This window comes from Copadichromis virginalis, linkage group LG13 (assembly GCF_057382275.1).
Source record: "Copadichromis virginalis isolate Kocher_CV1m ecotype Utaka linkage group LG13, C_Virginalis_male_GT1.1, whole genome shotgun sequence".
Lineage (NCBI taxonomy): Eukaryota > Metazoa > Chordata > Actinopteri > Cichliformes > Cichlidae > Copadichromis > Copadichromis virginalis.
Genome location: NC_140630.1, coordinates 14,848,432 through 14,873,788, shown reverse-complemented (window position 1 = coordinate 14,873,788; position 25,357 = coordinate 14,848,432). Strand labels below are relative to the sequence as shown.

Here is a 25,357-nt window from a genome sequence, read left to right as displayed (position 1 = left end):
CTTCACAGCGATAGAATGCACTCTTCAAATGCCTGATGTATTCAGGTGGTGGTGCAGTACAGAGGGAGAGCAACACATCCTACTCACTCACTGTGAGAGAGTATGTGGGAGGAGGTGAAAGCATGCAGGCAAGAATTCACTGTGTGCAATGCCCTCCTCGAAAGCAAAATTTAGAACATGAGGCACACTCAATATGCAGAGGAAAAATATGCCTGGCAGGAGATTGCTGCAGTTTTTCTCCATTTATGGTTAGATACAAATGCAACATGTAATTCCTGCATGATAAAAAAGCCTTTAAAAATAATGAAGAAAATCATACGTACTTTAGAGAAACTAGTTGGTGTAATATACAGATATAGATATATATATATATCTATATATGTATGCCGGGGTGGAAGCTTGTCCCTCCCATTTTTTTTTTCAGTGCAGTCCAGTCCATTCAAAATGCTTGGTCAAGTTTTCTTCCATTCCTTTTGAGAATAGACAGCCGCTGTGACAAGAGGAGCCGAGGGAGTTCAGGAGATCAGAGGCAAAGCAGCAGTTTCCTCTCTTCTGGGAAACCAGATGACCTTCTTCAAAGTGATAATGTAAACAGCTATCCAACAACGGCTGGAATCGTGGGAGTTTGAAATAAAACGTGAAGAATTCTGCTGCAGGATAAGTGTAGAGACAGCAATCAATGTAAGTTGTGTTCATTTACTTTTTCCTTTTTTTTTTTTTTTTTTACCTTTTTATCCATGAGAGCAGGCATTTACTAGAGCTAAGATCAAAGCAAATAAGTTACATGGCAGGATGATTTTTTTTAATTATTTTTTTTCTATGCAAGCTTTGAAGCTTTTGGAAAGGAAAGTGTATGTTTTTAGTACACTAATAACAGATAAAGGACACCTTATGGCCCAGGAGAATGGGATTTCTTACAGCAACAGATTGTGATACATCCTTTGTGGAGTGATTTTTTTGTAAACACCATATGAAATTTCAGTTACAGCAAACCTGTAAATAGTTTCTGAGTTGCTGCTTTTTACAGAGAGACTGTGTTGCATCTCTATTTACTGCTTTTTCTAGATTTAACATGGTAGTCGTCTGTCACTGCCTAACTGGCCTGTTTGCTGCGGCAGGGTTACCTCCAGCTGCAGAGGCTTCAAACAGATGTTTTCAATTAGCATCACTCTCCAGAAACATTACTCCGAACAAGCATTTGTTGACTTTAGATGTGGAGCTAGGGCAGCACGGGATTTCATAATGTGTGTGCCTGGTGATACGAGTTATAGACGGCCATAAAACCCAAAAGCAGGTCATGACCCAAACCCTATCAACCATGCAATCAATTGTTCCTGTTGCCGTTTACACTTAGACACAGTTTTCATTTTATGACGTTTTCACGTTAGATTAAGTTTTACGCTGTCATCATCTCCTTGCTAAATTAATTTGATAATAAATGGCTTTTACTGCACTGCATGTAGGTACTTTGTCAGTTTATAGTAAATGTCAGGTTTTTGCACAAATGTGAGAGGTTTATGGAAAATTTACCACATTACCACCTCATTTTTTCGTAGTTGTGATTTGAATGTGACAACATGCAAGGATCTGTTAGCCAGGCCACCACCTCAGCCTCAATTAAAGTGAACCACACAAAACCGCTAGATCTCCAACATGGAGGCCATCCAAAGACAACCGCAGTAGGGACTACAGCCAGCTCTTCCCCTTAGGTAAACAAAGTCTGTCTCTTTCCATAGTGCTGCGACGTGTGTGTGTTTGAATATGTCTCCGGCAGTGTGTGATCATGCGTGTGCCGACGCAGTTCTACACGTAAATGCAGCGAAGGCACCGATCCAACTATAACAATGTAAATTGTTTCAGGTTCAAAGTGCGCTCTGTTGTTGCCACCCACCCTGCTGAGTGGGAGTAGCACGACCAATTTTAGCAAGACGTGGAGTGATATATATTTATGTGAAGTTACCAAAACAATGGCATTGTTTTGTAGTAGAAATTTTAAAGAAAATTTAAAAGGTTTCCTCTCCAAAACGTCTGTGTCTGAGTTTTTCTACAAACTAAGGTGTATTTTATTTATCAGAAAGATGTCAGTAGGAATGTTCTTGTTTCTATTTGGGACCTTTCATTTGATCAAAGTTTAAAGGACCTTGTTTAAAGGAATATGTTTTAGAAACTGACCATTTAAAGAAGTCACTGACATAAAGAAGGCTCTGATGAGTCTCTCAGCTTAAAAAATGTGAATTAAATAGAGTGCAGGACACTGGCTATCTTTCTGGCAACCAGTGCAGGTAGTACTCAACCTTTTGCCCTATGACAGCTGGGATAGGCTCCAGCATCCTTGCAACATTGAATTAGATAAGTGAAAGAAAATGAATGAAAGGATGGAGAGAGGGATGGATGGAGTTAATTCAGACAGGCCGTGAAGTCAAGTAGTAGCAGAACTCATTAATCCCTATTTACTGATCTCAGTGACAGCCCATATCAATGCATCTAGTTGGCAAATCTCAAAGAGCACCTGCTTTACTTTGCCTGTAGATGTTTCCCATCTGTAAGCCACTTTGCAACCCACTTTCATCCCATCTCCTCCTCTTCATGTTGTATCTGATTTAATGCCATGTGCAGTGGTCATAAAACAGAGCCATACCATGCAAATAGACAAAACTGAAAGAAATTAGACACAAATAAATTCAAAAAAAAATTCTTATTCATAATGTCTGCAAAACAGAATCACAAAATAGAAAGGGGGAAATAAGCAAAACTCTCTATAGTGTGTGCCTCTGTGTTCAGAGGCTAAATGTCTGGCTGAGTGAGTGCAACGTAATGGTTACGACTAATATTTCAAACATGTCTGAAAGTCAGAGCTATGATTTAAGTCTTCAAGGTAATCAGCACAGAATGCTTTTGGCTAAAAGAGAAATACAACAGGTCTTTACCCTGTGGCTTAATTATAAAGAAGATCCATCAGTCATGCAGACGGGGTAATCAGGGTTATATTTATGAGATGATTAGTTCGACTCTGTGTATTTCTGTGAAACGGTACAGTTTGTGTCGATTTCTAATCTTTCTTCTTGATGCCATGTTATCTGGCACCCATTCTCTCTTTCCCTTACTAATTTTGCCTCACACAGCATAAGCATTGGTTACCAAGGCAACCATGCTTGCAAGGACCTGAAATAAAGTTGACATCTCTCTCTCTCTCGATCGAAATTAGTCATCATGATAATGTTCAGTGCTAAATACTAGCAGTTTCTGACTGCTAAGGAAAAAGAAAACACTGATGATGACTTGAAAAAATAAGGAAGGAATGCTCTAAAAAATAGCACAGCAGTTGCATTATGGGAAATGTATTATCTCATATTTTTGGCATTTGATATACAGAAACTCGAGATATTTTTACCTCATGTTGATCTAACTGTTTGGAAGAATTTTACAGGCATTAATTATTAAATTTTTAATCAACATATTAGTCATTTATTAATCATAAATCAGACTTCATTGATGAATTTGGTTTGAATAATTGCTTGCACACTTAAACACTCAGCATTCAAACTATATATATATATATATATATATATATATATATATATATATAATTTCACAATAGCAGAAATTGTTCTTTGTTGTGTAATAAGTAGTTTCTTACCTTTTCTGTCATCTATAGGAAACTATTTAAACTACAACTCTACGTGATGCCTATACTGAACAATCTCCATGCTGTGTTACGTACCTGTTAAAGAACAGACATCCCTCTGTCAGCTTTTCCCTACAGAGAAAAGAGATAAAGCACTAGCACTGGTGTGATCATAACCCCCCCAAGAAACCCATCAAGGGCAGAGATAAAAGATAAATCCACAGGTCAAAAGGTGGCTACACACATCCCAACACGCTGTGCCTTCCACAGGGCCAGATATCTTTCTTAAGTTCAACCATGACATGACACTGATCACCATTCCCTGTGCCTATGTCTCCCGGGTTTTACTTTGGGTTTACTCCAGTTCACACGCTGGTCCCTCATCTAGCATGACACCCTGAAAGCTTTCGCCTACTCTTCTCTAAGCCTTTAGAAAGGAAAGTCAGCTGTGACTTTTTGGTGTCATGCTTTGCAGTTTTTCTTGAGTTTATTGTTCACTCTGAAATGGAGTTTGCTGTGTTTGCTTTACTTTCTGAGTTTTATTTTATTTTTCACTTTTCACCACACAGTTAGTGGTTATAACTTAACTCTAACTATACCAAATCTCACCAATATGTTCTGCAGGAATGGTTTTACTTAGAGCAACAATTCTGCATCGGTATTTATATTGCATCTCTTTGATTAATCTTATAAGGAATTATACGATTATTTCCCAGAGTTTTACTCTACTGTAGGCTACATGCTTTCATTTGATCTATCCAGGCAGTATTTGTGTGTCTGATTTCAATGTCACATCCAGCAGAGCAGTAGTAGGTTTTTGACAAGAAAAAGGTGGGATTCCAGTAGCGGACATCAGTATCCTCAACAGTAATCTGTATGAATGAGTCGTCAAGTAATAACACCTGACATTTGGTGAGTTGCTTTCAGGATAGGCTGGCCTCACTGAAAAGTTTAAATAGCCAGCAAGAATGTGGTGCTTGGAAGGTGGGAGGATGTTGTGCGCAGACATTTAAGCTTGCTTGTGGTTTCTGGTGGGAACCCTGCCAGTAACAGGGAGGCAGGGTTCCGAGCGGAGGGGGGAGTTTAGGGGGTCACGCTGCTCCAGAGTGAGAAAGTTCTGCTTTTCATTACATCAACCCATATGTCCACATATCTGCCCCGCCTCCAAGACTCCACTGTGTTTCCTGCAATTGTTGTGTCAGTCAGTGATCTAATCCTTCTCTCTCTTACATCTCAAAATCAAGATTTTGGTACGAGTGTGCCCGATTGTGCGTGAATAAAAGCGGTAATACATCTGTGGGCTGACGGAAGCCGTACTGAGAAAATTGGAAATTCCAGACTTGCATTCATTTAACAAGGAGTGCATTTGAATATTGCTACACTACAGCTCGTAGAGGGTGACCAGCAAAGCAGAAAAGAGTAGAGAGGTGGCTGCTCTTTTTAACACAAATCTGCACAGCCTTGCATTCAGTTGTACTTTGATCTTATTCCTTATTTCTGTTGAGAGAACCATCTTATTTCACTTAAAGAAAAGCAGCGTGTCTAAAAGAACCTTGCACAACAATGTGGCCGTTCAAAAAATATGATTTGTGCAGCCAGCACATTAAGTGGTGGTCTTTTTTTACTTTACAAGTGAAGTGGGCATGCTGTGCTTGTGAATTCGGGAAAAGTAAGTGTGATGTGAATAAAATAATGAGAATTGTTATAGTTTCTCGTCTTTGAGACACTTTATGAATTGCTTTCTGTAAGCAAATATGCTATATTGTGGAAAACTTTTTGGGGGGGGGGGGGGGGGCACTTATTCTGGCTTTGAAATATTCTGTTTTTGTATGATTGAGGCATACAGCTTTGATGTAAACCTCCTCGGAGCTGCAGTTGGATCACAGGCGTCTCAGTTATTTATGATATGAAGTGGCAGGAGTTAATGAATCACACACTGAGAGACAGAGAGCAGGAGAGAAGAGTAATTTAAAAAACACACACAGACACACAAACTTTACTTCAAATCCTCACCAAAAATTATTGCAAGCCTGTAAGATATTCCCTGGGGGGGATTTTAAGAATAAGGTTTATTAAGTAATATTACAGGAAAGCTACAGTGTGGTTGTGAAAAACTAAGCTCTGAGTGGCCATGCTTTTGTCCCGCTCAATACAAACGCTCTAGTGGGTGGATAAGTGAAGTCACATGGTCACTTTTCCTCTTTCCCACACCAACACACCCACACCCTCCTCCATGCAGCCAATCTTCACTCTTCAACTCACTACTTACCCGCAGCGGGCAGCCTGCTGCTTCGTCTGGATACTGTAGCAGCACAAGTTGCAAGCCTGTTTTCCCCCAAAACCATGCATCCGAACTGGGAATAATATCCGCGTGGCTCACCTTTATCCACGTTTCAGGAGATATTCGACGTCACGTCGCCCGGAGGTAGTTAGGAGAACTTTGCTTCAGGTAATTTTCAACTTGCAGTAACAGTTTTACTTTTGGGTTCATGTGCTCGCTTTGATTTTTTTTCTTCTTCAGCTCGTACCTCTAGCTTTGGCTAATACATCCCCCTCTGCGTTACTTTTCGTTGCAGTAACGGTTAAAAGTTGTAATTTGATGCCACGCATCGAGTGGTTGATTACAGGCTGCCATGAAAACAGCTGTGAGAGTGTTATTTCTGCTTTAGTGGAGTGAAATTGTTGCGTTTCCCGGCCTAATGTGAAGTAGACCTAGCTGTATCTCCCTCCACCCCCACATCAGGTAACACTGCAGCATCAAAGGCGCACGCTGCTTTTCAAAATATCTCATTTGCATGAGGCGACCAGGGCCGGCTGTAGCCTTTGGATTCGGTGCCCCCCGCCCCCCCCCCCCCCCCCACTTTTTTTTTTTTTTTTTTTTTAACAAAAAAAATGTTTTGGTTGAACGGCCTGCTCTTTTCTCCCAAAACAGCTAAGACTATTATAATTAATTATAAACTCAAATCTACTGCCTGTCTTTACAAAAATGTTTAATTAGTAGATTCATTATTTTAGACTTAACTACGTCTGTGTGCATTTCCAATGCTTCTGGGCTATTTGCTGTCATATTTCAAGTTAGTTACTTTATCAATAGTAAAGTTGCATCCTATGTAGTTATTGGAACTGTCAATAATGATGACTTAAATGTAGGTGGGTACATGACAAGAATGTTTAAATAAAGCTGTTTGACTGTTTTTGATTTGAATAAACCAGTCACATTTGTATTAACAGTAAAATAAAAATGTCTGGAAGGCAGATGTCAACAGTTGATTGAACAGTAAAGCCGGGGCTCTCTGTGTGACACCTCATTTGTTTGAGGTTAGGAAAAACAGATTTATTTAGTTATTTACGTGTCTTTTAAACAAACAAAGATACCACTGTGGTGTAAATGCCTGCAACTTTCTGCCTGTGGGGACACAAGTAGATGCTGTAGGTAACCCTGTGAAAGTTAATAAACTCAGAGGAAAGACAAACACAACTTTAGCTCCTGTTTGTTTTGTTAAATCGAGATTATTGGCAAACCTCTGTAACATCTTACGAACAAGTGCGTGTGCATAACTTTGGAAATTGTAAGTATGTAGATTGGTTCTGTTGCTGAAATCGTATCATTTTATCATAAAGTCTTATTATTTAGATTTCGTCCTGTGGACGAAAAAGGCTGTTCACCGATATCATTCTTTTCATAAACAAGGAGCTTTGAGGCTTCCTCTAATTTGGCTTGAGATTAGTTTGGGCAGTTTGGATTGTAGGGATGCTATCATGCACTGGTTACATGGATGGTTACCTCATGATGGCAGCCGCTGTTTATTCCATCATCTTGTCAACAGTTCAGGGGATGGAGTTTGTGTTATTGTAGTTAAAAGACTGTTTTTGTTAATAAACTTGTTGCTGTAAGCATGATTTAACCAAAAAAGAAAAGAAAGCCTGGCGTGCCAGTTCCCCCCTGATATTATGCACCCTAGGCAACCACCTAAGCCCTTCATGCCTGGCTCTGCTGCTGGCCATGCTTTATAGCTTCTTGATGAACAGAAGAGTTGAAGCTGTTGCTACTTTCCTCTCACAGTGTATAAATTGGCCTCAGTCTGTGTGGAGAGGAAGGAGATGTTGAAGTTTGGTGCTGAAACCCACTAAGTAACAGAAAACTGGAAATACTGCCTTTCAGTTGTATTTGTCTGCCAACCCGTAAGGCTGCAGTTTATATCCATGTCTGTCCGGACTTATACAACATTCGTTGTGAAGAATCTGAAAGAATCCACAATGGTGTCACCAATTTAATATCAACCAAATGTGAAATAGTCACAATGTTGTCTGTTCTTTAGACATGGTGTTGAATAATTGTCTCTGTTAAAAATGCTTCACAGTGAAGATGACCTAACTTAACCAAAAACTCCTTTTATCCCTGCACCGCAGCATTTCGCGCCTTTCAGGCTGTTGCGTGCTGTGCTTATTTAGCTGTTTAACAGTAAAGTTGCAACAAATATTTCTAAAACTTTGGTAAGTACTGTTTTGTTATGCAAACTAATGACCAGTTGACATAAACACTATTAATCATTTACTGTTGGCAGTGATTATTACAAAGTGTTGCCAGTGTTCTCTGATAAAACATAATATACCGCTGAGGAATGATAGAGACAGAAATGTGTTGGTTCTGTGCGTGTTTGTGGGGAAAAGTAAGTAAAATGTACTGATCGCAATAAAACAAAAATGCTATTATATTCACAGTAGCTGTGACTAACTTGTCATTTTTGCAAAGCACCAGCTTTTGTCCTTTCCAAGCAGCACCAGTCACATAACAATAATCGCCTCTCTTTTATCTCCTTCTCTGTAATTACATTAGTCACTATTGAACCCATCCAGCATCTTTTCTGTTAAAACAACATCAGTTGCCTTGACAGCCTGAATGCAAAATGAGCTGTGATGTTTTCTCCTTTCTTCCAGAGGAAGAGTGGGAGGCCTTGCGGTGAGGATATGAGTTTGGTGGATGTGAGGCAGACGGTGGGGTCTCTGACCCTGGCCTTGTCCAGCAACGACTCCAAGGAGCGCTACTTTGACCGCGTGGATGAGAGCGACCCTGAGTATCTCCGGAGCAAGAATATGTCACCGGACCTGAGGCAGGACTTTAACATGATGGAGCAGAAGAAGAGGGTCACCCAGATCCTGCAGAGTCCAGTATGTAGCAAGAGGCTTCATACAAATAGCCTCCTACACACAAGCTTTCACTGTGTATGAGTAATAAACAGAGCTTTAAACCCCAGAGAGATACACTCTACCCTTTACTCAATGCTGATTGTAGTGCATGTATTTTTTACTTGTTTATGTGAACATCGTTTAATATACTGCATTCTATTTTAATATGGGTTAGCTTTAGCTTACAGAATTAAGTGTAAATGGTTCTACCATTGTTACTGTCCAGATTATTAATATTATTATTATCATCATTACTTTACAAAGGGGGTTAGTGTTAGTCTGCTTCTTTTTCTGTGTATCAGTGACTCATTTTTAAAGTTAAACTACACTTGGAGGCATTTTTCACTATTTTCCTTAAAATCCTAATTGTAGCACTTCTTGTTGTCCTTAAGCCTGTGTCAGTTTATTAGGTACATTTCAGTTAAGTTAATAATAAGACAGCACAGCAAAAACTCAGCCTAAATAATGTAGAGATTCACCCTAGGATATAATTTGCATCATTTAGAGATCTGTTCTATTATGTGATCTGCTCTCGTTGACAAAAGACAGAATAATATAAACACCAGTGCATATAATACACAGTATTGCTTCAGTAAAAAATTGATAAAATGGAGAGCAAATGGAGGAGACGGCACACAGTCAGTGTAAGTACAGGGATGTGAAATAAGTACACACCAATGAAGTGCATGGAAATAAGACGAGCCCACACTCATCTGTGATTGCATAACCCACCAAACAAGTGGAGCTCATCACATCACCATGGGAACCGTGGTCGGATGAAGCAGAATGCCTGAGCTTAGTTGCAGCTCAGGAGAAAATGATGTCGTTTCAAGATTCACAGGCTACACTTGACGCAGAAATTGATGGTCAAGTTTAATGCCAGCTCCTTCTTCTAGTGAACCCCCTTTTCACAGATGTACACAAAGAGCTTTTTTTTAGTGGTCTGGTGATTTGTGTATAGTTGTTATAAGGAGCATCTGAAAGCTCGCTGTGCTTCCCCACACATCCTGTGAAGGTGTTGGAAGTAGGACAAAGATAGGCTGCGTGTACATGAGTTGCTAGGTTTTAGCTTCTTTGTACCACATCTCCTACTATAAAAAAGTTTTATTTGGTTTTGTTTGCAGGTGTTTAAAGATGAATTAGAAGGTCTGATTCAGGACCAGCTGACTAAGGGCAACAACCCTACAGGTCTCATGGCACTGAGGCAGATTGCTGACCTGGTCATGGCCAGCACCACGGGAGGGGCAGGCCCCTTGACTGCTCCCATCAGTGAGTCGCCTCGTGTGCTCGTGTGTGCGTCTGAATGTATCCATTTATGTCCCTTTCGGCCTGTTTGTCATTCAACGTGTATCCTGCGTCAGTGTGCATCAGCCAGACTGAATATCTTCATTGTTGGAGGCTGAATTCCCCAACTCCTGTGACACTCAACAACCCTGAAACAGCATAAAATGCTCAATAGTGCTTTTATTAAGTAACTCTCATGACCAGTCTGAGTAATCAAGTATAGCAGTTTGCAGTGTTCATTATACTGGCCTGACCTTTTACCCCTGTGTTTCAGTGGGAGGTCACAGAGCTGACACTGGGAAGTTATAGTTTTAGACAGTTTAATGATCAAAACTGTAAATGTTTGGAAAATGTAAGAACATGCTTTGAAGAGTTGAGGCAGACCTGCGCCTTTAAAAAGCCAAAGTGGCTATAAAAGTTAATGCCCTGTATCATTAATGGCCTTATATGGTATTACATCCCCAAAATACCCTCAGATACACTTTGGGAATTCTGAGTAGGGCCCTTTTTTCAATCTTCAGCTGAGGAGACTCATGTTCCCCGGGATGTTTGACTTTACATACTGTGGAAACAAATCATGTAAACATGCTTGTACATTTTTCGGATGCACTGCAATGTACAGATGATGTTATGTGCTGTGGCAGGCATCGGGATGGTGACCCCAGTCAATGACTTGTATGGCGTAGAGTCTCCCTCCTTTGCCAAAGGGGAGAAACAGAGTCGCTGCAAGCTGGCCAGCCTCTACAGGCTCGTTGACCTCTTCAGCTGGGCTCGCTTTACAAGCTCCTACATTACTGTGAGTACAACTTCACAATCATGCTCCAGTGCACACCTGCTTATGTATGCAGCACGAGGTTTGTGTTTCTTTATGTGTGCTCCTTGTTCTCTGGCACCTGGAAGGCTTAAAGGGGAATACCACTTTATTTTCAGAAACTATATATTATTTATGGCATAGAAAAGTAAGGTTTGTGAATATGAAGCAAGAATTCACAACCATACATCTGATGTACACCTTGGAGAACATCAGAATGTTAGGTTCTGATATTCCCCAAAGACAAAGCAAAGACAGACACATTTTTGAGTTTTTCTAAGTTAAAAAAAAGCTTTTGTCTGTGGTTCAGAGTTTCTTTACCCTTGACTTGGGAAAATGTGTCTTCCTTCTCTTAGACAGTGTTAACCCCTATTGAAAAGAAAAAAAAAACATTGTAAATGTAGAGATTTCATTCCTCATGGCAGCAGCAGTGGTGGTTGTTTTTTTTTTTTACTTAGACAAATGTTTAAAAATGCTGCCTCAAAGCTTTTACATCAGTTAATTTATATTAAAGGATAGTCACAGGATATGCAGTGTATAAAGCCTCCGTCACATGGGCCTGGTCACCAGTGGACAATGCTTTTCCAACCATCAGTTGCTAGGAAAAAATGTGTATTCCCCAACGGTTTGGAAAAGGCTGCTGAGGTTTGCTGGCAGTAGGTAGGTGAGACTGGTTGCAAAGAGTCGTATGGTGCTACATAAAAAAACCATTGTCACCTATAGTTTGTATGGAAGATGATGATTTGACTGCCCCGCCACTCAGTGAGCAGTGGCGAAACCGAAAAGTGTGATAAATACAAAGGTGAAGCACCCTCTGTGTGACTGATTTCACCCAGTAACAGCCAGCAAGCACTTACCAACCAGCTGGGGAATACACATTCTTACCTGGCAACTTGAGGTTGCCAAGCGGTCAATGATTTGTATCACCTGGGTCTGTGTGAGTGAGGCTTTATCTCTCACTGCTAACATTTATCTGCAAAACAAAACCAAAGCAATTTTTAAGCATTTTCTGCCAGTGAGTTTGAAATATTCCAAAGAGTAATGAAACCAGAAAGGGCAGCCACATTGATGCTACATGAAGATACATGTAGACTATATAAAAACAGACATAGCTCTTTTTGGGACTCTTGTTCTGAAGCCCCTGTTTTGCATTTAAGCCACTGTCCTCTTGATTTTTGTACATCAAACTTGAGCTTTTCGCCACTTTACTCATGTGTTCATTTTGTCATAGGTACGTGTCAGTAAAGAGCAGGACCACATTCTCATCAGTCCACGAGGTCTTTCTTTTGCTGAAGTGACGGCAGCAAATTTGGTAAGGAAAGTAGTTGAGTGTGTTATTTTTAGTTGGGAATATAGTTTTAGTACTACAGATGGCAGTTTATTTGGCCAATTCTGATTCCCATTTATTTGTAATACCAGTTTCTGTTGATTTCGATTTTCTTTCTGAGAACTAACTAAAAGCATATACAGACAAAAAAGTAACTTTTCATTAACGCCAAATATTATTTTCATGATTAAAAGAAATGATTAAACTTTACAATTTTCCTCAAACTGTAAGTTTCAGGATCTTATTTAGAACAAGTGAAAATAAAGTGCTTTGCTACTGGAAAGCGGGACAAATAGTTAACTGAAAATTAGTTGCTGCTCACTCACCTTTACCATATACATATTTTGCCTTCCAAACAAGCAGTTGCATCAGCTTCATATAACAAAACAAACATCCGGTACTTAAATCGTTTCTAGTATTCCAGTATTTTATTGTAGGATCTCTACCTTAAAATATAAAACGTCTTGAGGCAACTGCAGTAAAACTGTACTGAATTAGCAGGATATTGACTATTTTCTTTTGTTCACTTATCTCCATTTTCCTCACGAATGCTTTGATCTGTTGCTCACGCCAGGCTGAGATCTGATTAGCTTTAGCTTTAGCCACTTGGCCTTTGTTAGCTTCTTTAAAATGTCCATGTTCAGCTGGGTGAAAATGATTTAAGTGCCTCATTAAGACCAACCGTGGTTTATTTTGGTGAACCTTGTGTCTTCACTCACAGTGATGTGTTTCCACACTAACATCATTTTAGTGTGTGGCTGTGAGTGTGCTGCATGTTGTATATGCATGAAACGGACCAGTTTGTAATTGAACATATGGTAGGCTGACCGGCTTTTCACTGGTCAATACGTACATCTCTATTTACGACATGTACCTGGCAACAGATGTGAATTAATAATGATTGGACTGAATGTAAAGTACACAAAATCATTCTGCAGTCACAAGAAAGGGCATTCACACACTCCTCCTGCAGCTGACAGGTGAACAGGTACCACCCCAATAATGTGACCAGCCGTAAAGTTTTACAAAATGATTTTAAGCAGATACACAGACGCTTTAAACATCAGAAATCACACAGTTAACAACAGCATAAAATCTGTGTTTGTGTTCTGTTATGACCGGAAGGGTCAGTCAGCTGTAAATTTACATTATTGCCAGTTGGCTCGTTCTCTTTCATGCAGTGGTCTTACACTTCCTGACAGCTGACGCACTCTAAAAGCATACGTTTTTCCTTAATGTTAGCTTTTGGTTTTTGCAGTTGTCATTCTAAAAATGAAAAATCGTCAAGAGCTCAGATCCTAATAGGATTTTTATTTGATTTACTTAAAGTAAACCAGTGTTAAATGAAGTCAAGTTCATTAAAAATGAATCCGAAACCAGTCGTAGTCTTGGGGAAATTTGTTAATTTAATTAACTGTTTGATTTTGAGACAATGGCATATCAAAGAAAGGATATGAAAAGTATCCGACACACAAGTGTGGTTCTGTGCTGTTTGCTGTCATCCACCTCACACTGTTTCACTGCTCGACAGGTTACAGAAGTAGTCATATTGCCCCCGCAAAAATAAAGGAAAGAAAAACAACACTGCATATTCTATATACTATTAAAAGAAATGCACTTCTAAGGAGAAGAAAACATTCTGCTAGACCTTAAGCATGCACATAATGTGTACTTGTAATTAACAATTGTAAACATGACCTTGTTTAGACACAAACTCCACAGGGTACCTTTAATGGTTCAGTCACGCTGCAGGCAATTATTACCTTAAGGTTTATAGTGTTATAAAAAAAAAGCAAACCAGAGTTGGGTATTCTTTTAAAGTACTACGCCTACAACTACTGCTGACAATACTAAACAGCCAGCTCCCATTTCTCACAAATCTCTGCTTGTTGTTTGTTTGTTTTCTCCAATATTTAGGTGAAGGTCAACATAATTGGTGAGGTTGTAGACCAGGGTTCTACTGATCTGGGCATCGACCAGTTTGGATTTGCTCCCCATTCTGCCATTTATTCAATGCGCCCTGATGTGAGATGCATCATCCATGCACACACCGCAGTTACAGCCGCTGTAAGTACGCTCGGGGCAAATATTAAATGAGCTTCATTTTAATCAAAGCTGCTGCTAAATACTACTTTGGTATCACGAAGAAGGCTGAGTTAAAGGCAGCCCCCTGCATGTCTAGTTATTTTAGATGCTGGCAGTCTGTAATGCAGTTTCTGTTCTCTCTCTCTCTTTTTTCTTTTTTTTTAACCATTTTCTTTGAAGCTTTGCTATAAAATGCACAGCACATGATGTGTGCACCATTTTAATTGTGCCCGACAGCGAAAAAGGCGCCTCTGTTTATGCTGGTGTGTCACACGCTTAGTTGTTTTTATCCCATGCTAACAGGTGTCCTCGATGAAATGTGGAATCTTGCCCATTTCCCAAGAGGCTTTGCTTCTGGGAGACGTGAGGTGCTTTGGTTACCATGGCAGCCTGGATGATAAAGAGACAAAGGTGGAGTTTCAGAAAGCTTTGGGCCCGACTGCCAAGGTACTGTCAAAGCAAGGCACTCCATTAGTGGCAAGCTCACGTTCACGTGGGACAGAGTGGGCTTATTATGTTGTACTGTATGCACATGTGCTGGGGGTATTTGTACCACTGGTTGGTAACTGTAAATAGCTGAGTACACTAGAATATTTAGTTTGTTTAGATATGGAGTGTAGGTACAACAAATAGTCTTAAGCAGTTTGTTTAGCGTGTTTACCCATTTTAATAATAAATAAATAAAATAATAAAAATTAATAAATATTAGAACCACCTATTTAGGGACTACTCTGACATTTAAAGTAAAGTTAGATGAGACGATACCGCTCTCATGTCTGCCACGCAATCATTGCAAGCAGATGAGCAAATTTAAAGAGGTAGAGGCTGCTTAAACCAGCCGATCTAAGATTGTTCTAGGGCTCCCAGCCCAGAAATAGTCTGGTCTACCAAAGTGTTTTTCCTTGAAGCCTGCTTATTTATTCTTTTTTTCACCCCCAGTGGTAGTCCCATATATTTAGACTATGCTGAAAACTACAGCTCTGTGACTCATTTTTATTTATTTCTTTATTTTGGATCTCTGATAGCTGAAGAATGCTGCATATCACTGCCATTTTTTTCACCCACCATCTAGAGTTAGGCAGTTTTATAAATATATCACCAAATGTTAAATCATTACTCAAAAACAACACAAACTGAATCGTCACCACCAGCTTCTTAATGTGCTGAACAATGACTACAAAGAGAGAAAGTTAGAAATGCTTTAATATCCTTGTCTGTACCAGATGGCATCCCTGGATTGCCACAATATTAGTGTGAAATGTAATGCTGAGAGCAATATTTGACTTGGGTCGACCAGCTAAGCAGCAGTCACAACATATTAATACTGCAGATATCTCATATATTAGTAACAAAAGATCCATAATGTGCATGAACGTAAACTCTAAAAGTGCAAAAAGAAGCTTTAATAGGCAGATTTGTTACTGTTGGACAGAACGAGGCTACTGTACTGCAGTCGTTATTTTATTTTAGCTGTAGCCTTGTATGGAACAGACAAATGTGAGAATGTCATTGAGCTTCTGGTCTAATAAATGCGTTCTTAAAAGAAATGTCTAATTAAACTTTTAATCATAGCCATATATTTTTCATTAATGCACATTCAGGATGTACTAATGTGGCAGTTTGTGTTTTTCAGCTGATGATCCTGAGGAATCACGGGCTTCTGGCTTTGGGAGAAACAGTAGAAGAAGCTTTCCACTATATGTACCACTCACAGCTCGCCTGTGAGATCCAGGTATAAAAATCGTTATTCTTGATCCTACCTGCCCTTGGTAATGGAGTGTAATTGCGCCATTCCGGTCAAAGCAATTGGTTAACTTCGATGTGGCCTTTCTTCACACTTCATAAGTCAGTTTTATGCGTGTGAGTCACTGATATTATTTTCCAGCTTTTATTTGTTGAAATGTTTTTCCCCTCTGTCTACAAATGAGTCAGACACATAAAACAGAGCAGTGCCTGAAATGGAGGCAAAGCTAATATCAAGCGTGCTGCTTGCTTGAGTAAAGCTGATTCAAATATGTGTCAGTGATCTCTGTTTACAGACAGGTGGAACCCTGCAGTGTTCCTGAAACACTCCTGTTGCTTTGTGCAAGAGATCCTTTTGCAGCGATTTTTTTGTTTTCTCGACTGTGTTGGTTTTTCCGTCGTTTTTGACGTGTTCAGAGTTCACCTCACTTGCAATTGTTTAATTATATAATTCTATGATGGATTGTTTTGAAATTAAAATGATGTGTCTCAGAAAAGAAAGTTTTAGAATTAATCTCCAATTTTTATGAGTGAAATCCTCAGTAACTGCACCAAATGCCAAGTGAAAATTGTATTAACACAATCTTCGATGGTACAAATGGCTTTGTTTAGGTGAACGCTATGAGATGTTCAGGCGGCGCGGACAACCTCGTTCTCCTGGACAGGGATAAGTTTAAGCCCCTGACCCAGGGAGTGGCCGCTGCCGGTGTCGTCATAGACAACGAGGTCAAGTGGAAAATAGGCGAGGCAGAGTTCGAGTCTCTTATGAGGATGCTAGACAACCTGGTGAGTGAACCCTGACCTGTGCCTTTTACCCACGATGCTTTGAGTTTCCTGTCTCACATGCTTCCTCGGGAAGTTGCTGACTAGAGGACACAATGAAACTTCATGTGTTTTTTTGTTTATCTAATCTTAAATTGATTTTTTTGTAATTGGCTCATATTGTTTTATGATATTTGCAGATTTCATTTCCTAATATTCAGGATACTGTTGTTCTAGCTGTGAGAACAGAACTCCTTCTGCTGGGCTTTGTAAAAGCATACACCCTGATTTTTATTTATTTTTTTTAAGCCTCGCTGATAATGCCCAGGCCCTGACATGTTTTGTGGACACAGAAGATGTCAGACTGTCTGCTCGAGTCGCCTTCCTGCTAACAGCTCCGGCTGGAACAGACTGCAGCTGTGTTAGCTCTGTGTGATCAGAGATCGCCCACCCTCTCAAACATAGCTTCCAGATGGTGAGCCGTGCTGCGTGCAGTTACAGCCACACGGACCACACAGCCACTTAGTGCAATAACTCCCGTGTACTCAATTTGGAAATAGGATTTGGCATTTTCTTCCAGACTGTTGAGTATACCACAGGGCGAAAATGCCAGCGCAGTCGTTGCAACTGGACGCCTGACCTTCCCTGACAGAGGGTGGAGTTTGATTGTTGCCGTGTCAGAGATGATTCCCAAACAAAGACAACAAAAAAGCTGAGCTGCGCTAAAGGTCACAGCTAATGATGAAGGAATGGTATCTGACAGAAGGTGATTTAGAAATTGCATTGCATGGTTTTAAAAACGATTTAAAAAGAAAAATGCTCAAAGGAAAGACTTCTCTAAACCAAGCAATGAGATGGAAAGGTGAAACAGATTAGGGGTGTGGATGAGGAGTTGGCCTTTTAAAGTACCTGCTTCATTAAAAATATCCTCCTATCTGTCCGTTCACCTTTTCATTATATTAGATTCTGTCACACATGTTGGCAATAGTTACTGTAGCTCTTGCACTCCTTTGTACAGTTTGTGCAGAAATTTATGATGATGAATGCTACGACTGATACGCCCTGAATTGTATTTGTTTACTGTGTTTCAGTCACACTTAAAGCATTTTGAAACTGAGCTTTAGTTTCCACTGAACGGCTCTGTGAAAAATGGCTTGCTGGCACTGCGACGATCAAAGCTCAATGCAGAGGGGATTTTTATTTTTTTTGTGGCAAACTTGTCAAATTGCCTGTGCAGAAATGCCAGTTTTGATTGTTTTTAATGTAGCGTTACACTGCTTTTCTTCAGACCACACTTTTCTACATACTGCAAGGACCCATCACTAGTTTTCTAGTTGTCTCTCTCCGTCTTTGATGTATTGTTAACAACACACTCCTTCAAACCAAAGTTGTGTCTTCTCCCTTTCAAACTGGAGGCGTCTGCAAAAATGCTGTTTGTATATATTGCGTTTAAATATTTAAAAGTATTGTGTAAGTGGATTCTGGGTGGCCTGTGAATCATTTGAATTGTGGGGGGTTTGGAGTTTTGGGTTAATATTTCTTATTTATCCCATGAGCAGAGAAGAATAGTGCAAAATATTTCAAAGACTAACTTCTGGCAAAGGGAAACTCTCGGTGCGTGTGCCGCAATAATATTTTCTCCTTGTGTAACGTGCTAGGGATACAGAACGGGCCATTCTTACCGGAACCCCATTGTCCGTGAAAAACCCCGGTCTAAGAACGACGTCGAAATCCCCGCCACAGTGTCGGCTATGCCGCCAGAAGACTGTGAGCTTGGCCTGCGGAGCCCCTTCAAGTTTATGGCGCAGAAACAACAGAGAGAAAGGACCCGGTGGCTTAATTCACCCAACAGCTACTTGAAGGTCAATGTTCCTGAACAGTCACCCAGCGGGGACGTGAGCCCGAGGACAAAAACCATGGTGTGTTGATTTTATTGTCAAAGTGTAAGAGGAAATGAAACGATTTGATCCTATCGGCTTTGGTGTCCTGAGCAAGCTCGTCTTTTGAGGTGCCCATTTTTATCTGTGTTAGCCTGCCCTCTTGTGGCAAGTTTTTTAAATGCACTTTTTTATATTCTGAATTCTTGCTATTAATCTATGTGTGTGTTTGCTTCATTTAAATTCTCTCAGTGGATGAAGTCCTCGCAGCCAGGCTACAGCGTTGGCACCCCAATAAAGATTGAAGACCCTAACCAGTTTGTCCCACTCAACACTGACCCCACTGAGGTTTTGGATAAGAGGAACCGGGTCAGTTGAAAAATGATCACATTTTCCACAAGATTGGTCCCAGATGTTACAAACCTGGGCGGTAGAAATGCACAAAGATTGGAACAGCTACACTGTCATTTGAATGTCAGTCATAGCATCTAATAACCAAAATCCTAAAGCTGAGATTCCTTTGTTGAATATGTTTGTTCAGATAAAAGAGCAACACAGAGGTGACCAGATGACCCCGGGACCTAAATCTCAGTTACTGGCAGGCATTGTTGTGGACACCATACCAGGACCAGTAAGTTTATGTATCATTTGTAAAAAAAAAAAAAAAAATTGCAACATTAGCAGCCGGATTTCATGATGCAGTGTGTGTTAAGGTATTTTAGTGTGTTTTGCATTTGCCTAAGCACGTCTGAAAATAACGCACAACTCAACCCACATACTAAATTGCTGCTCAACTCATGAAGACATTTTTCTTACAAATGTGTCTTTCCAACGGACGGGATTTATTGCTAACAATCATTGTTAAAACAAAGATAATTAACTAAACACAAATTTGTGGCCTTGGAGTGAAGTCCATATACAAGGTCTAACATTAGATTATAGCTTGTTGTTTACACACCTATGTTTCTTAAACCGTTCAGTTACGAGTTGGTGATCCAGGAATTTTGAATCAGTCATCTCTCCACAAATTAGTATCAGGTGTAGTTCCCCTGGTCTTACTTAGTTTAAACAGTGTTTCAGACTGCAACACACACAGCAGCATTGTTCATCAGGATCATGTGACACGACTAAAACAAGAGTTGTTCAGGAATGGTTTGAGGAATTTGAGTCCATTGATCTACAGATCTTTCAGCTTTGGAGGCTGATAAATGTCAAGATTACAAAAAAAAATATGTAGCCAAAAAGCCCGAACACACAGAAGTAAAAGCATAGCACACTAAAATATTCTGTCTGTAGTGTTTATTGAAATTTGAAAAAGGTCACACATTCTTGTAGATTTTGATTGTGGAGGTTAACGCAGTGTTTACATTTATTTCCTTATGAAAGCAACCAAAAATGCAAATATAAAGAGGAACTAGATTTTTAATTATGTAGATTGTGCCAATTAAACACATGTAGCAACAGTCATGATCCTTCCATAAATCCTAATTGGAACACCTTCACAAAAAGACTGTGATTATTTGTTATTTTATTTTGTAAGTAAATAAAATATAATGCAAAGAAAGTTTCTAGCTATAAACATGCAAAGAATTTGAAGATTTTACCATCTATGGTACGCGATAGGATTAAAAGATTCAGGAAATCCACAGAAATCTCTGCATGCTAGCAGCAGTGCTGAAAGCCAGTAATAAATCATCTTGATCTTTACATCCTCAGGCAGTAGTTGTGTAGTGGAAACGAGTGCACGGGCTTAGGAGCACATCAGAAAACCACTCCGTTGCATTCAGAAATGGAAGCTGAATGGAGTTGGTGCAACTTGCTCATGTGAAGGCACCATTAATAATGAATGATATTTGGGTTTTAGAGCAACATGTACTGCTATCCAGATGCTGCATTTGTTTTTTTTGTTTCATAAGGGACGCCTTTCCTTATTTAAGCAAGAGATTTCTGTGCGTGTGATATCAGCGTGGCTCCATCATGAAAGGGTCTGGGTGCTAAACAGCCATGTCTGCAGTTCAGTCGGTTACCAGTTGAACATTTGTCACTTAACGAAAAAACAAAGTAGAAAAAAGAAGTCCTTCTATATTGGAGCAGCTGAAATCCTTCACCATGTAAGAAGGGGGGTGGGGGGAGGTGTTGTGCTTTGATAACTGTACAACAATTTATGTCAGAGCTCAAATGTTTACAGACGGTTTTAAAAGAAGAGGTGATGCAACACTGTGGTAAACATTCCCCTGACCCATTTTTGCTTTTAAGAAAAGGAGTTACCATTATTACATTTATAAAGCCCCAATATATTAAAATAAATAAATAAAACAAACAAAAGTTTTTACTTTCAACATTTGACATTCAACAAACTGTTTCAACCTTTTGGAAATAATATTGTGCATCAGCTGACTGCAACGGCATCTTATGTTTTCCCGTGTCTTTAGGCTTTCATCATTGAGGATGAAGAACAGACCCGCTCTCTTCCTCCCAATCCTTTCAATGATCTCACAGAGAAGGCGCTGGAAGAATACAAGAGCATGGTAGAAAGAAAGCAGCAAGGCCAAGAAGGTAGTGTTCCCTATCCTTTATACATTAGTCAGACGCTTTACTGAGTTTGCTGTGGTTATTGTTGCCACACAAGAATTGTGCCATTAGGTTACGCTCAAGGCAGTTAATTAGCGCCAGCTTGTCCTGGGTGGAGGAAAGTTTGTACAGGAGGAAAGTTTCCTACTACTTCCTACTGGTGAGAGATGAGCTGTAGAGACACTCGCCGTGTCAAACTCCTTTTGTCTCATTGTGACTGTAAACAAAGGGAAATCTGTGTATAGGAAGGAAACATCTGTGCATCAAAGTAACTCCTTTGTTATTCTCCATCACAGAAATGCTTTACTATTGGAACATGTGAGCTAAGAAACCTATGGAATAAAGTTGTTAAAATGTGCTTGTGTTCAATACTTTTAGTTTGCATTTTGCATGCTGGCAGCATGAGTGTAGTGAGGTTTTTGGTAGAGTTGGGGATGTAAGTATTTGGTATACATGGTTAAGCAATGCTATGGCATAAACATGTATGGTTGCCAGTGGAACTGGGCCACTAGTGTTTAATGATGATGTAACTGCTGATAGAAGCGGTAGGATGACTTCTGAAGTGTACAGGGCTGAACTCTCTGCTTAGATTCAGCCAAATGCTGTAAAACTAATCGAAGCGTGCTTCACAGTGCAAATGGATAACGACCCATAGCATACTGCAAAAGCAACCCGAGAGTTTATAAAGGTAAAGAAATGAGATGTTCTTCAATGGCCGAGTCAGCCAGCTGATATAAACTAAATAGGGCGTGCTTTTCAGTTACTGAAGACCAAGCTGAATGCAGAAAGACCCACAAACAAGGAGCAACTGAACGTGGTTGCAGTGAGGCCCTGGCAGAGCATCTCAAGGGAGAAAACACAGGATTTAGTGATGTCCACGAGATCTAGACTTCGGGCAGTCATTGACTGCACACGAGTTTCATCATTGGTTTGTCCAATTATGTTTGACCCGTATTGTGTATAAAAATGATGGCAATTTTCAAACAGTTAATGCAATACTTTAGTTAAACCCCTTGCCTTAAAGATCAAAGTCTGCAATTAAATCACATACTGAATGTTTGAGTTAAAATCCACTCGGGTAGTATACGGAAACAAAATTACAAAGGTTTTGTCAGTGCCTAAATAATTATGGGAATGCTGGGATGCTATCTGGTCAATCTTAACATTGACCAGACAGAAAAAGGACATCTCCTAACCTTTAAGCTTGTGCTACCATAAGATTTTACAAACACTTTTCATGGTAGATATTAGTGGCGTCCCTGCTAATTCCTAACACAGTTGAAAATGATGACCAATCAGGTGCACTGTTCATACCTTTGTATGTGGAAAGAGGGGTAGAGCTAGTTGCTTTTAAAAATACTACAGAGGAAGGATACAAATATTATCTGGGCTAGTAATATGGCGTAATTGTCGTTGAAGGTAAAACCAGTATAACCAGTCATGGTGGTAGAAAACAAAACAAATATTGCAAGATATTTGAGCGGTCCCCAGGGCGTTATCCATCACTAGAAACAGCTGTGGTGATGAGGAAGGAGAGCCCAAACAGAAAAGATAAAGTCATAACAGGTATAATAGCTTACTTTTATAACTGATACGGTCTGATCAAGAAGTCAGTGTGGTTTTCTGCCTCATTGATTCCACAGCCTCAACATCCACACAGTACAATAAAGCCTGGTATTAGATATTTCAAGTTTTCAAACTAAAACTGGGTCGGCAGCATTTCCAAAAGTCTCTCTTTTTGGTTTCCTAAAACGTGGGAATGTTGTGGACATCGAGATGTTGCTAAAGTAAAAGATATTAGTGTAGATGTGCTTTTGATCTTGGCTCTGGATGCATAAAGGGAAGTCTGAAGAGTGCAGTGCTGTTGTCAGTTATACATCCATACCTTCTTTGCTGTAAGATTGCAAAATGTGTGCTGCCGGGGAAAATTTCTACTGATTGATTCCTGGGACATTTGTTCCAACATTCCCGTTCTCCCTCTGAATGAATTGTGTAACCCTGTTAGCTGTTTGTAGAGTGCCGACATCAGCTTGGGATTTTATTTGTTCATATAATAGCCTAAGCTGACTCATACCTGCTTTGTTAGATGACTGACCCCTATGAGCTTCAATCCTTTTACAGAAGATGATGATGCCACTGATGCAGATGAGATGACCACATTTGATGGCTCGACAATCTCCCTCTCCCTCTCTCCCATAATGACGCCAGCTAAACAAGGTAATTAGCAAGTGAATGGGTGTTTCAGTTAGTGAAAAAGGACAAGAAATGCCTCAAATGAAATGGATAATTTAACGTGTTTTTATTCGCATCCCTCTCCGTTGGCTTCATCTCATGACAGACACAATACCCAATGGGAAAGACCACTTGGCAGAGATGGAGGAGGATCTGAGCATCGAGGTATCCAAGCTGAGCGTGAGCACTTCAGAAACGGTGGAAATCTCCATAACAACGAAGGAAAAGACAGGGGAGCCTCAGACCCCGGAGAGCCAAACCAAGTCTCCCAAGAAAAAGAAAAAGAAGTTCCGCACACCTTCATTCTTGAAGAAGAGCAAGAAAAAGAAGGAGGAGAAAGAGAAACTAGAAGCATGAGCGAATGAACCCGAAAAGCAATGAAAACGTCTGAATTGCCTTCCTAATTTTCAGTTTGTTGAAGGGAAGTGAAATAAGCCCCCCAGGACATTGTTGTATTTGAACACCCAGTTCCCCACATTCACAGCTATTATTCAATGTGAAAGTTTTTCAGAGATGTGCCAGTAGATGGTAATGCGGAAGGTTTAATTTCCTGTGAGATTTCATTTGACCACTGAGGGCTCAGCGGAGTTTCATCAAATCAAAATGCAATGCAGGACTGTTTTTGTTTTGGTTCTTTGTTCTCACCCATATTTTTTAACGGGTTTTAGAAATGGGTATCAAAGGAGACGGGGGTGACTCAGAGCCCTGGAGAGCCAAACGCAGGCCAAAGCTTTGAAGTTAATGCATCCGATCGGACGTGTTACATATTTGTGAATTTTTTTTTTCCCCCCTTTTTGCACAAGTTCATTGTTGAATGTATACTGACAGCTAAGAAAATTGTTTAGCAATTTAAAAAAAATGTAACTTCCATACCAGTAGTGTAACAGCGGCTGAAGATATTCAAATTATATGACGGTTAGACTTATAAGAAGTACGAGTTGTAACTGAACATAGTCATAGTTCTACTACCTTGTAATAATATATGTCGGTTTATATTATAGGTATTAACATTATAGTGTTTGAGAGATGATTTCTTTGTCTATTTACATACTAACTCTTATACTTAACACGCAGTGATTGATAATTCAGTAATAATTCATGTAGTTTTTAACACGTGATATTGTTCCCATGGTTGCTGCTTTATTGTAATTGTGACAAGGAATTGACTGTGACTATCAGAAAGAGCTCAGCAAAGCGAGGATTGCCGCACGTTGTTTAGGAGTGACAAAGAGTGACTTTTTACAGAACTGACGGGGAAATCGCTTCATTGGATGAAAGTGGCACGTCTGCGCTGCAGAAAGTGAAATGAATGTGACGGATGCTGATGGCAGATTTTGGCTAAGTAGTTGGCTGATGGAAAGCTTTTCTTTGTAGCCACTGTTAGTTTGATATAAAGTATATTAGAGGGCCATATATTTACATCCCAGTCAATAATGTGAATGATTTGTTTAAACCCAAAGGGAGTGAATTCTTTGCCTTTGTAAATAGTTTTCTTTTTTCTTTTTTTTGTGAAGTTCTTTTGTTACGCTAAACCAAATGTTAAACAATGAAATATAGAGATGTGACAGTACAATCAAATAACAATATTTTAACACTTCCTCTGTTGTTTTTGGGGGTTTTTACCCACCTTAATTAAGCTCCTTATTTACTGAACATGCAGAGCGCTTTGTGTTTACAAACTGTATTACTTGTGTAATTAGTGTGCTTAATGCTGTTCTTCCTCTGTTGTTTACATTGCTGTTTGTATCACCTTTTTTTTTTTTTTCTTCAGTCGCCTTGCTTCAAAGTCAGCCTTTTAACAATGCCTTGATTTAATGACCTGATTTAATAAAAGCTGGGATATGTTTCCATAA

At 39.7% G+C, this 25,357-nt stretch overlaps 1 protein-coding gene across 2 annotated transcripts; it reads left to right on the top strand.

The window, feature by feature from the left end:
• The first annotated feature begins 212 nt into the window (after positions 1-212).
• LOC146695376 (gamma-adducin-like) lies at positions 213-25,357 on the top strand. Of its 2 annotated transcripts, none has more exons than XM_085477485.1 (15): positions 213-681; positions 8,564-8,794; positions 9,937-10,081; positions 10,741-10,892; positions 12,139-12,219; positions 14,152-14,301; positions 14,623-14,766; positions 15,953-16,051; positions 16,675-16,848; positions 18,483-18,743; positions 18,954-19,070; positions 19,243-19,332; positions 21,134-21,257; positions 23,394-23,489; positions 23,611-25,357. In XM_085477485.1, the coding sequence occupies exons 2-15, from the start codon at positions 8,594-8,596 to the stop codon at positions 23,859-23,861; spliced, it is 2,085 nt and encodes a 694-aa protein (XP_085333611.1). In that variant the 5' UTR covers positions 213-681; positions 8,564-8,593; the 3' UTR covers positions 23,862-25,357. The 2 variants fall into 2 exon arrangements, with proteins under 2 accessions (XP_085333611.1, XP_085333612.1); XM_085477486.1 differs by lacking the exon at positions 213-681 and adding an exon at positions 5,861-6,074.

Coding starts and splice junctions, on each gene's coding strand:
- LOC146695376 (XM_085477485.1), top strand. CDS start 8,594: ATGAGTTTGGTGGATGTGAGGCAGACGGTGGGGTCTCTGACCCTGGCC. Junction 12,220..14,151: donor AAGTGACGGCAGCAAATTTG/GTAAGGAAAGTA, acceptor TCCAATATTTAG/GTGAAGGTCAACATAATTGG. Junction 19,071..19,242: donor TTTTGGATAAGAGGAACCGG/GTCAGTTGAAAA, acceptor ATGTTTGTTCAG/ATAAAAGAGCAACACAGAGG.